The sequence below is a fragment of the Lepus europaeus genome, chromosome 3 (assembly GCF_033115175.1).
Source record: "Lepus europaeus isolate LE1 chromosome 3, mLepTim1.pri, whole genome shotgun sequence".
Lineage (NCBI taxonomy): Eukaryota > Metazoa > Chordata > Mammalia > Lagomorpha > Leporidae > Lepus > Lepus europaeus.
In genome coordinates, this window is record NC_084829.1 from 84,131,249 (window position 1) to 84,144,348 (window position 13,100).

The 13,100-nt window shown below is 42.7% G+C and overlaps 1 protein-coding gene across 1 annotated transcript in view; it reads left to right on the forward strand.

The window, feature by feature from the left end:
- Nucleotides 1-2,566: 2,566 nt before the first annotated feature.
- The window catches only part of ZNF292 (zinc finger protein 292), a 100,823-nt gene continuing 90,289 nt past the window's right edge, over nt 2,567-13,100 (forward strand). Inside the window, exon 1 of the mRNA XM_062186465.1 lies at nt 2,567-2,762. Within this exon, the coding sequence (XP_062042449.1) occupies nt 2,595-2,762 (168 nt within the window). The 5' untranslated portion in view covers nt 2,567-2,594. The remainder of the gene's footprint in view (nt 2,763-13,100) is intronic.

Genomic DNA, 13,100 nt, shown 5'->3' on the forward strand with positions numbered 1-13,100 from the left:
GGCGCCGGCACACCGGGTTCTAGTCCCGGTAGGGGCACCGATCCTGTCCCGGTTGCCCCTCTTCCAGGCCAGCTCTCTGCTGTGGCCAGGGAGTGCAGTGGAGGATGGCCCAAGTCCTTGGGCCCTGCACCCCATGGGAGACCAGGATAAACACCTGGCTCCTGCCATTGGATCAGCGCGGTGCGCCGGCCGCAGCGCGCTACCGCGGCGGCCATTGGAGGGTGAACCAACGGCAAAAGGAAGACCTTTCTCTCTGTCTCTGTCTCTCACTGTCCACTCTGCCTGTCAAAAATAAAAAAAAAAAAAAAAAAAAAAAAAAAAAAAAAAAAAAACAGAACAAACAAAACAAAAACTCTGCGCTTCCCTACAGATTTATTGGATATCCTAAGTTTAATCTACACACAATTTTCACAATAGAACACTTGTCATATTTTTTGTATCATCACTTTCCCACAAAACTGTGAACTTCCTCAAGGAAGGTATAGTTTTTATTCAACCTCGGATTTCCCCAAGCCAAGCAGTGTCTGTAAATATTAAGTACTCAATTCGTGAGTGTTAATCATACCACTGACCCCCAGTCTTTAAGTTTCCAGTAGGCGCTAAACATTTCTGGGTGTATGCAAAAGGGAAGGAATGCAGGAATGGGGAAACATGGTTCACATACCCAACCAAAAAAGGAAAAAAGATAAAAGGCAAATAAGTGACCTAGCAATCCATGCTGGTGGATATCACATAGTGATTGGGCTCAGAATCAATTTGCTAATGAAATCTCCTTAGTTTTAGGTTTTTCATGGTCAGATTCTTAGGCAGTTCCTTTAAAAGTCAGTATGAGATCTGTTTCTCTTCCTGCTCTCTATTCCCCTTCGGCTTTTTATAAATTAGCTGATGAAAAATGAGCTTTGCTAGCCTTCCATATCTTATCTGTCCCTGGATTTACTGGTACGCTAGCCTAACCTCACTTTCTATATTTTTTACTAGAATCTTAAAATAAACTGGTGAGCCCTCGTTTGGGTATCTAAAATACTTGGGATAGTGAAGATACGAAAATCCTATCTGCTGTAACTGTTGCTTTTTCAGCTTTCAGTGCTACTATTGTATCCTTTCACTTCAGCCTTTGAACATACACCATAGTTTCTTCCTCAAGTACACATTTTAAAGAGTCTACTTTGTTAATATGTAAAACTGATACTGTTTTTCATAGGCCTGCTCACCTTACATGCCTCTTGTAAAACATCACACCACTGCATGACATTCTGGACAACATACTATCTACAACACTTTTCATTAATACTAGAAGTCTTTTGTAGAGGCCACAATAGGAATATTTTTAGCAGCTTATGCTAGAAACATGTTTCAATTAGAATAGCAAAAGGACTAAGTACCTAATTTATATCCTTGTTTCTCAATTTTTGTAGACAATGCAGTTGTAAGATAGGCCTCTTGTCCAATATGCTAATACTGACAAAATACTATTTCTATTATGAAATTTATGGTTATGCACTTGGATTTCTGTAGTATCTCTCCTTTTATCTGACAACGCCATTTCCATCGTCACACCAGGAGAAAAATCTGTTGGTATTTATAATTCTCAACAAACGTGTTCTTTTATTTTAGCATCAATTTCCTCTTCTCCATTATGATTTTTTAATGAAGTCCTTATTACTTTTTTTTTTCTTTGCCTGACCTACTTTCTTTGCAAGAGCTTTCATACACGGGTTGGTGATCTCTGTAGTGTGTAGGAGAGTCTTAAACCACAGTGAAGCAGATTCGTTGGTTATCATTTACTCTGGAAATGTTTTCGTGGCTTAAAAATCACCTCGCTGCAACGTCCACGATTTCCTAGTCTGTCCAACCAGACACTCCGCTTTTCATGAGTTTGCTCCTGCTCTGACCCAGTTGTTACCATCCTTTGTTGCCTCCAACCCCTAGAGAACGTGTATTCCGGGGGAGAGGCGTTGTTGGGTCTGAGGAGAGTCGAGTGGGACCAGATCTGATTCCCCCGCCTGGTGAGGAGTCGGAGATGATTTGACAGTTCCTGGCCCGGCTCTGGCTCTCACGTTGTGGTCCATGGGTGGGCTTTACCGTCTCCCTCTGCCCGGGCCTCTGGCCTGTCTCCAGGCCAATCGCAAACACGGCCATTTCTCGTGGCCATTCAGAACTCTCCCCGCGCCGTCCTCTCGGGAACACGGGGGCTCCTGTCCGTGGAACACTTCGGGGCCGAGGGGAAAGCCGCGGCGGGGTCGGGACGCAGTCGACAGGGCAGCAGCCCCTCCCCAAGCTTTTTCCCGTCGCGGCGCCCACGTGACCGAGAGCAGGCCTCCACCGGCCCGCCTCTTTCGGCCGCCGCTGCCCACTTCCCGCTCGGGGTAAGTAAACCGCGGTCTTCCGCACCGCCCCAGCCCCGCCCTTCTCTTTTCCCCTCGCCTTCACCTCCCTCGGGCTCTCGCGCCACTCTCCGCGCCCTCCCCCGTTCCCCACCGGGCCCTTTGTACGTGCTCGGCGGCGTGCGAGCGCGCCCGGCACGTGACCCCGCCGAACGTGGCATTGTGTTATCACGTGACCCAGGTGCGTACGCGACGGAGCGGGGTGTGAAGATGGCGGACGAAGAGGCTGAGCAGGAGAGGTTGAGTCGCGGAGGAGGCGGCTGCGTCGCGGAGCTGCAGCGCCTGGGCGAGCGGCTCCAGGAGCTGGAGCGACAGCTGCGGGAGAGCCGGGTGCCGGCCGTGGAGGCGGCCACCGAGTACTGTCAGCAGCTGTGCCAGGTGAGGGCGCCCGGTGGTCCCCTCCCCCTTTCCTTTGCTAGAGGGGGAAGCGGGCGAACGAGCGCCTGGCGGCCAAGCGGTGGTCGTCGGCTGCCTTGGCATCGTCGGCGCCGCCGCCCTGGCGGGAGCGGACAGCGAACGCGCCTTTGTGTGGCGGCCGTTGTGGCGGTGTTGTCCGCAGCTCCAGGCTGGGGGAAGGGAGTTGTGGTCAGGGCGGAAAATCCCCCTCCCCTTTCCTTCCCCGAAGTCGGGGCTCCGCGGTCTCAGCCGCTGCAGCCTGCGAGGATTGAAGAGGGCAAGAAGCGAATGGAGGCCAGGTCCTCTTCCTCCTCTTTTCATTGTGCGCTGGGGGATTACCGTGCCCGGCGCCTCTGCACCTCTGCTTCCCACTCTGACGGGCCTCCGCCCCCACTGGTTTGATTGCTTGGCCTTTCCCTGTGTTCAGGCGTCCTGGCCCCGACCCGGTCCGTTCCGGTCCTCGTCCGCTCTTGTCTCCGGGCCTTTGTTGTTGGACTTTCGCCTTACGACTGAAGGGCCTTTGTTGACGTTCTGAAGGGCCGTCCCCACCGACCCCTTCCTACCGGGCGAGGCATTCCGGGTGGGGGGGGTGGGGGCAGTGCTAGCCAAGGTTGTCCCCTCCAGCTTCTTCTTGCTTGGTGCACCGCTTCCGTGCTAAAGATTAGCGCTCTCCTCTCTGGCCAGGAGCTGTCCCTGTTTGTCTATCCTAGGGCTGAATGTCCCTCGGGGGAGGCTCTTCCACAGTCCGGTTTTCGTTTGTTTTCACTCTTCTAGAGTACGATCGCCTCTCCCCCCCCCCCCCCCCCGAGTCTTTCCTATTTGGACTCGTGGTGACGCGGGAGAGGACCGAGGGTCTTGTGGATGTGCTTGTTGAATTTCAGACCTTGTCTTCCTTTTCTTGCCCAAGGACACACTTACTGGTAACTGGGTTCTAGCCAGGATTTAGAATGTTAACAGTAAGCTCAGGATGGAAGTCGGGGAGTTTTGTGTCTGCATTTGGACTTGATTACAGGCCTTCCAGGTGCCTTTGAAATTTCAAGGTGCGGATGGCAGTAGTGAAGATTTTTTTTGTTACGTTGACTTCTTGGGGAGGAAAAAGACACAATTTTTACATGTCTGCAGGGTTGCCTCTAGCATTGTAGAGGATCCTTGTATCATTGTAGAGAATTTGTTTTGGAAAGATACTGATTGCACTGAAGGTCTGAATGGTGGACCATTTTAGAATTTGAGTAGAGGACATTTTCACTTACCTTTTAACCTCCAGATTCTGAAACCTTTATCAAATCAGGGGTTCGTGATTGTACATCAGAGAAGACTCATTGTTGTATATACTTTTTTGTTATTATTTGATGGCTCGTTTAAAAAAAAAAAAACCTGAGATCAAGTGATGACTTGTGTAGCTTTACCTGCCATAAAGAAACATGGGTCTGGTGAATACCTGTACTAAAATTGTAGATTCTGTCATTCCTTTGAAGTCCTAGAATTAAAGACTTACTGAAATTTGCCAATTTCTCTACTTTTTCAGTATTCACTTAGTCTTTACATTTGTTTTGGAGATAAATTATTTCAATAAGAAATTCATAATGGAAGGTCATTTATAAGTAGTCAGTTTTTTAATCAGTGGAAAATATCAAAGTCTAGCTTTTCTGAAAGATGTTTCCTCCCAACAGTGTTCAGTCATGGTTTTAAGACTAGTTAAATAATCGTGGCCAGCATATTTACAAACAGGATGAATAATTGTTGGTAAATGGAATCTCAGGCAAGCCAAACTTTTTTTAAGGGTGTGTGACATCACAAAATTATCACTTTAACATTATTTTTTATTGGATATATGACTTTTTAAAAATCTGGGTGCAAATAATTTCCTGTGTTAATTTTATTGATTTATCTCACAAATTGTTTTTAATGACTGATGTCACTGATGCCAAACAGTAATGAAACAAATGCTATGTTGATGGACTTCAAAAAAAGTATCAAATATTTCATGCACTGCTTTCCCACAATAATTTAAATGCATTTGAAAGTATTTTCCGTTATTTAAAAAGAGTGAATTTGATGTTAGAGTCACTCTAGAACATTTTCTAGATATTTACCTATTCAGGGGTCAGTGTTGTGGCTTAGTAGGCTAAGCCTCTGCCTATGGCACCAGCATCCCATATGGGCACCAGTTTGTGTCCCAACTTCTCTACTTTTTGATCCAGCTCTCTACTTAGGGCTTGGGAAATCAGTGGAAGATGGCCCAGGTGCTTGGGCCACTACATCCACCTGGGAGACCCAGAAGACGCTCCTTGCTCCAGATCCATCCAGCTCTGGTTGTTCACTCTGGGGAGTGAACCAGTGAATGGAAGACCTACATGTCTGTGTCTCCAACTTGCCTCTCAAATAAGTAAATAAATATTTTTTTTAAAAAGTAACCTATTCATTTTGGTGATATTGTCAAATGGGAGGTAACTTGAAACATAATTGTTTCTTAAAAATTGTATCTTGACCATTAATACCTCACATTTTGATATGAAATTGACAAGAGCTTATTGGAGAAATTAAATATAGTGTTAGAAATTCTGGGAACTAGAAAGTATATCTTGGTTTCTAACCATGAAATCATCATTTAACTTTTTCTATTAAGCTGCAAAACAGGTATTTGTATACTTTAAGAAGGCAAAAATGAGTACACGTCAAGAGTTTGTATGCTGCAGAGTTAACATTATAGTAGTGTTCAGCTAATTGTTGATGTTTATTCATTGTTGCATTTTTGGTTAAATTTTCTTTAAAATTGTTTTTTTTTTAAACTGACCAATAATTGTACATATTTACAGGGTGTAATGTGCTACTTTGCTACATGTGTGTTCTGTGCAATGATTGAATCATTATTATTAGCATATCCACCACGATTTTTTAAAATCGATTTCATATCAAACATTCATGATTTCTTTCTGGTGTGATTGAAATCCCCTCTTCTACAATTTTGATATTTATTACATTACTTTTAATTATGTCACTCTACTTTGTAGTAGATCATCAGAACTTACTCCTAATTGTAATATTGTATCTATTGACTATTATGTCCCCCCTTCCCTTCCTCTCCCCTTCCCTCTTCTATGTCTAGTAACCACTCTTCTATTCTCTTGTATGAGAACAGCTTTTTTAGATTCCACATATGAGTGAGACCATGCAGTCTTTGTTCTGTGTCTGGCTTGTTTCCTTTAATCTCTTCTGGTTCCATCTGTGCTACTACAAAGGACTGTATTTTATCCTTTTTTACGGCTAAATAGCATTCCTGTTGGGGAGGTGTCAGGATTTTCTTTATCCTTGTATCCATTGATAGACACAGATTGATTCCATAGCTTAGCTTTTTGAATAGTATTGCAGTAAGCACAATAGAGCAGATATCATTGACGTACTGATTTAATTTCCTTTGGATATATACCTATTGCTGTATGATATGGCAATTGTACTTTTAATTTTTGAGGAGCTGCCTTGCTGTTTTCCATAGTAGTAATTTATATTCCCACCAAAAAGAGTGTCAAGGATCCACTGTTTCCGCATCCTTACCAGTGTTTGTCATCTTTTTGGTTTTTGATACTAGCCATTCTAACTGGAGTGTGCTGGTATCTTATTGTGGTTTTGTTTTGCTTTTCACTGATGATTAGTGATGAGCATTTTCTTTGTGTATCTGTTGACTGTATGTCTTTTTTTGAGAAATGTATGTTAAAGTAATTTGCCCATTTTTAAAATAAGATTTTTTGAGTTTTATTTTGGCTACTGAGTTGTTTCTTAGTGTAAGTAGTAACCTCTTTCTGGATGTATAGTGTGCAGATATTTTCTCCCATTCAGAACATTGTCTTTCCACTCTATTGACTGTGCAGAACTGTTTTAGTTTGATATAATCTCTTTTATCTATTTTTGCTTTTGTGGAGCATACTTTTAGGGTCATTCCCAAAAAGTCTTCCTCAATCCAATGCTATATAGCGTTTCCCTTGTGTTTTCTTCTAGTAATTTCATGGTTTTAGGTTTGTATTTAAGTATTTGACCCATTTTGAGTTGATTTTTGTATTTGGGTCCAGTGTGATGTTTCTGCATGTGGATATCCAATTTTAGCAACACCAATAATTGAAGAGAGTGTCCTTTCCCCAGGTGTGTTCTTGGCACCTTTGTCAAAGATGAGTTGACTATAGATTAAAAATGAATTCATTTGTATTTTGAATTTTAACTTCAGTGAAAGGTGAGCTGCAGAATATAGTAAAACACAGAATAACCTGTTTATGATCCCTAGCTTGTAGATTTCTCTTTCTTTTAAAAATCTGTTTAATTTATTTGAGAGGCAGAGAGACAGAGAAAGAGCTGTCATCCACAGGTTCACTTCCCAAATGCCCCCAGTGGCTAAAGCCAGGAGCCAGGAAAGCAGTCTAAGGTCTCCCATGTGGGTGGAAGGAACTCAGTTCTTTGAACCATTATGACTACCTCCAAAAGTTCACGTTGTCAAGAAGCTGAAATCTGAAAACAGGGCTGGGAATCTAACCCAGGTGCTCTGAATGTGAGATGTCCTTAAGGACAGGCTAAACCCCTACCCTGATTTTTTTTTCTTTTTTAAATATTAGATATTTTTTCAGAAGTTGTTTATTTTTTGAAAGGCAGACAGAGAGAAAGAGAAAGCGATCTTCCAGTTGTAGGTTGACTCCCCAAATGCCCATGACAGCTGGGGCAGGGCTAGGATGAAGCCTGGAGCGCAGAGCTTCATCTGAGTCTCCCAGTTGGGTGGCAGGGACCCAAATACTTGAGCCATCACCTGCTTCCTCCAAGAGTGAACATTAACAGGAAGCTGAATCAGAAACAGGCAGGACTTAAATCCAAGCACTTTGATAGAGGATACCTAGAAATAATTCCTTACATTTATTTTAGAATCATTATTATTAGCTATGTATAAAAATTGATTATAGTTGGAACTTTTTGAATTATTGTGTTAGGGTAGACTAGTATTCAGTCATTTAGCATTTTTATTGAATACCTATGTATGGGCCAGGCAACCTGATCATGCAGTCTCTGGAAGAAGCTAGACAAATAATTGTTGTAAACTGCAATTGGTGTCTATTTTTTTAAATGAGTATATTACAATGAAAGATTGAGAATCCAAACAGAAACATCTAACAAAGAAATTCTAAATTAAAAATAATTGTTTGTTGAAAAAAAATTAAGCCCTTGTAATGGTTGGACAGTGATTTGTTCGAGTGTGATGTTTGCTGTTAGCATTTATGAGACTAGATAACTACTTGATCTAACAGTTGTTGATAGGCAGCTGCTTTAAAGAGTTGAGTTGAAGTTGTAGAACTGTATATATCATGTATGTACTCACGTGTGTGTGTGTGTGTGTGTATTTCATATAATCAGTGTTTCTCAACTGGGTGTAATATTTTACTCCTTTAGTTCTTGCTTCAAGAGCATTTGGAAATTTGTGGGGTGAGTTTGTTGACTATTACAGTGACTGGGGATGTGGTACATTTAGTCCTCATGAACATTAATAATGAATTTTATGAAACAATCAGGACTTTTCTGCCCCATCCTCTGCCCAAATACCCACAGTGCACTTTGAGAAAAAGAAACAGTGTATTGAGAAGATTTTATATATAATATAATTTTAGTCTTCTTAATCTTTTCATATTAAGATACCTAAGCACTTAAACTCTAGAGCCTGCATTGTGGCATACTGAGTAAAGCTTCTGCTGGTGAGGCTGACATCCCATATGGGTTCTTATTCAGGTCCTGGCTGCTCCACTTCCAAATCCGCTCTTGGCTTAGGTGGGTGAAGCCCCTGGCTTCTGGCTCCTACGTCCTGGCTTAGGGTTGATTCAGCCCTGGCCATTTTGGCCACTTAGGAAATGGATGGAAGACCTCTTTGTCTCTCCCTCTCTGTCTGTAATTCTGACTTTCAAATAAATAAAATAAACCTTTTAAAAAATACCTAAGCTCGAGAAATATAATCTGTAGCAGGTCCTGGAAAATGATCTTCAACCATATTTAAATATAATTCATGCTAAGCATGAGAAATCAAGAAATAGTCTCCTTTCTTAGCAGAAATTACAAGCAATTACTTAAACAATTATTAAAACAATTTGCTGTTACTACCAGAAAGAGGGTTGTAAATTCAGCATAATTACTTGTTCTGATTAAAGCAAAGATTTGATCTTTTGACATAACTGAAATTCTGTATTTTTAAGAAAGCATTTGTATACTGCAACTTAGGTTTAGATGTTGTAGGGGAAACATAAGAGACAGTAGCCATTTTCAGTCCCGGATGTTCCACTTCTGATCCAGCTGCCTGCTAATGCACCTGAGAAAGCAGTCGAAGATGGCCCAAGTGCTTGGGCCCCTGTCATCCATGTGGGAGACCCAGATGAAGTTTGAGGCTCCTGGTTGCAGCCCTTTGGAGAATGAACCAGCAGATGGAAGATTCCACCACCTCTTTAACTTGTTCTCTGTAATTCTGCCTTTCAAATAAATAAATAAATCTTTTTCAAAAATTAAGGATGACATGCTTTACATTGTACCTTCCTTTTCTTCACCTAAAACTGATTTTTTTTTTAAAGATTTATTTATTTATTGAAAGGCAGGGTTACACAGAGAGGGAAGGAGAGGCAGAGAGAGAGAGAGAGAGAAGTCTTCCATTCTCTGGTTCACTCCCCAGATGGCTGCAACTGCTGGAGCTACACCGATCCGAAGCTAGGAGCCAGGAGCTTCTTCGTCAGTCTCCCATGTGGGTGCAGGGGCCCAAGGATTTGGACCATCTTCTACTGCTTTCCCAGGGCATAGTAGAGAGCTCAATAGGAAGAGGAGCAGCCAGGACTCAAACAGGCACCCATATGGGATGCTGGCACTGCAGGTGGCAGCTTTACCCGGTATGCCACAATGCTGACCCCTAAAACTGTATATTTGAGATTATTCCATAGTTGCTTGTGTAAATCTGTGGCTTTGTATTTCACTATATAATAATTGTGCTCTCGGACTCTGGTTAAGTATTGGTGGGCATTTAAGGGATTCAGTTAATTTTAGGTATAGTAATTTCAATAAAAGAGTTCAAAAGTAGGTAGTAGGTATTTTAGGCTAGAGTATCAGGGAAGGCTTTACTGAAAAGGATTTAAGCTAGACCTCATTAAGTTTGTTTACTATTGTTAGTGCCTAGTTGGTATAAAAAATACAAAATTAAAACTATTAGAGCTACTAAGTATTTGAATTGTGTGTTGTTTTATATGAAGATTTACTTATCTGAAAGGCAGAGTGAAAGAGGAGACAGAGAAAGAGATCATCTGTTGGTTCACTCCCTAATGGCCTCAACTGCCAGTTCTGGCCCTGGCTGGAGCCAGGAGTCTGGAACTCCAAGGCTGCCCTGGGGGTGGAACAGATTCAAGTACCTTGGTCATCTGCTGCCTTTCCAGGTACTTTAGCAGAGGTTGGATTGGAAGTAGAAAAAGCAGGACTTGAACTGATACTCTGATGTGGAATGGTGGCATCCCAAGTAGTGGTCTAAACCACTGAGCTAGAATGCCAGTCTCTTAAAGTGTGTATTTAAAAACATTTCTTTTACATTTTGTTTTGTTTTACCAATTGATACACATTGATTGTTTACCTGCATATTTTGCTTAGCTGTAATTATAAAAGCAAAATATTTAAAACTGCCTAACATTTTCTTTAAAATCTAGACTTTCTGGTCAGGCATTTGGTATATCAGTTAAGACTTAATTGTGATACCTGTGTTCCATGTTGGAGTGCCAGGATTCAAATCTTGGGCCTGCTTCCAATTTCAGCTTCCTGCTGTTGTGCACCCTGAAGGGCAGCAGTTGTGGCTCAAGTGCTTGGGTCCTTGCCACTCACATGGGAGAACTGGATTGGGTTTCCAGGCTCCTAGCTTCAGCCTGGCATACACCTGCCTATTCTGGGCATTGGAGAAATGAACCAGCAGATGGAAGATTCATTCTCTGTCTCCATTTCCGTCTGCATCTCCCTCTTTCTCTACCTTACAGATAATCTTAAAAAAATACTTTTGGGACATTTCAAACTTAAAAAAGCTAGCTTGTTAATTAGTACTAATTATTGTAGGTATTGAGGGAGTAATAAGTCACTTAAACTTTGAAAGTTTAGATAATGCTCATGGGAAGTAATATTTTAAATGTTCATAGTGTGATTTCTTGCTGGAGATATCAAATTCCAGGTTTTTTTTTAAAGATTTATTTGATTTATTTTAAAGAGCTACAGAGGGAGGTAGAGACAGAGAGGTCTTCCATCCACTGGTTCACTCTGTAGATTGCTGCAACGACTGGAGCTAAGCCCATCCAAAGCAGGAGCCAGGAGCTTCCTCCAGGTCTCCCATGTGGGCGTAGGGCCCCAAGCATTTGGGCCATCTTTCACTGCTATCCCAGGCCATAGTAGAGAGCCAGATCGGAAGAGGAGCAGCCGGGACTAGAATGAGCGCCCACATGGGATGCCGGTGCTTCAGGCCAGGGATTTTTAACTCACTGCACCACAGCGCCGGCGCCTCCAGTTTTGCAAAGGGGAAAACTACACCAGGCTTTGCCCAGATCTCGATGCTTTTGAGTCCTAAATTAAAACGAAAGAAGAGAAGATCTAGTCTGCAGTTGCCCGTTATAACTTTTTATAATCTACAGGACAGGATTTTTGAAAACATGGGTTCTGAACCATGAAACCGTATTTATTTTCCTTGTGATTCTGCCAAAAATGAGATCACCTCATTTTTCCCACTCCCACAGATAAATCAAGTTTATAGAAGTTATTCAGTATATGAGTATTCCTTTATATTTATAAGATAGGAAGTTTGCTTTAATTAATGGGTTTGTCACTCATATCATGTATTTTTTTATGTATTGTTTTCCAGGAATATCCCTTCATACATTGTTTCTCTTTTTGGCATTGAGAGTTGCACAGGACACTTCAAAAGGAAGACGTTACTGTATTCCCCCTAATGTTACATTTAAAAAATAATGCTAAGGGGCAGGCACTGTGGCTCACTTGGTTAGTCCTCCACCTGCGGTGCTGGCATCCCATGTGGGCGCCGGGTTCTAGTCCCAGCTGCTTCTCTTCCAGTCCAGCTTTCTGCTGTGGCCCGGGATAGCAGTGGAGGATAGCCCAAATGCTTGGGCCCCTGCACCCACATGGGAGACCAGGAGAAAGCACCTGGCTCCTGGCTTTGGATTGGCGCAGCACCAGCTGTGGTGGTCATTTGGAGAATGAACCAACGGAAGGAAGACCTCTCTCCCTGTCTCTCTCTCTCACTGTCTTAACTCTGCCTGTCAAATAAAAAAAAATGCTAAGTACATTTAATCAAGAAAACTTGTTAAGGTTCATTAAATTTGTGTGTGTGTGTGTGTGTAAAAATTTTGTATGCATGTTTTAGCCCAATACTTAAATCCCTGTTATGTGGGAACACTAAGGGAGCTAAGGTGAATTGTGGAATGCAACTGTACATTCAAAGAATTTACAAAATATAAACTATAAATATAAAAATTGAAATAGTTAAGTAATAATGTTAGATAATAAAGATTGTAGTGATTAGGGCTGGTGTTTTGCACAGAGGATTAAGCTGGAGTTTGGGACACCCACATCCCATATCATTGCCTGGGATCAAGTCTTGCCCCTGTTTCTAATCCAACTTCCTGCTAATGCCCGTGGGAGGTAGCAGATAATGGCCTAAGTACTTGGATTCCTGACATCTATTTGGGAGACCCAGAAGGAGTTCCTGGCTTCAGCCTGTCCTAGCCTCCACAGATGCAGGATTTAGGAAATGAACTGTGGAATAGAAAATCATTGTCCCCTTTTTCTGGGCCAAAGCTAGGAATGCTCAGCTCAATCCATGTGAGTTGCAGGGACCTAAGCACTGGAGCCATCACTGTTTCTCAGAGTATGCTTTAGGAGGAAGTTGGAAGCAGCAGTGAAGCCAGGACCTGGACCCAGGCACCCTGATACAGGTTACAGGTGGTATCTCTTCCACTGTGCCAAATTATTGCTCTGAGGTATGATTTTTATTTTTTATTTTTATTTGAAAGACATAGTTACAGAGAGGCAGAGGCAGAGAGAGAGAGAAGGAGAGGACTTCCATCCCCTGGTTCACTCCCCAGGTGACCTCAATGGCTGGAGCTGCGCTGATCCGGAGCCAGGAGCCAGGAGCCTCCTCCAGGTCTCCCACATGGGTGCAGGGGTCCAAGGACTTGGGCCATCTTTTATACCACTTTCCCAGACCATAGCAGAGAGCCAGCTCAGAAGTGGAGCAGCCAGGACTCGAACTGGCGCCCACATGGGATGCCAACACTATAGGTG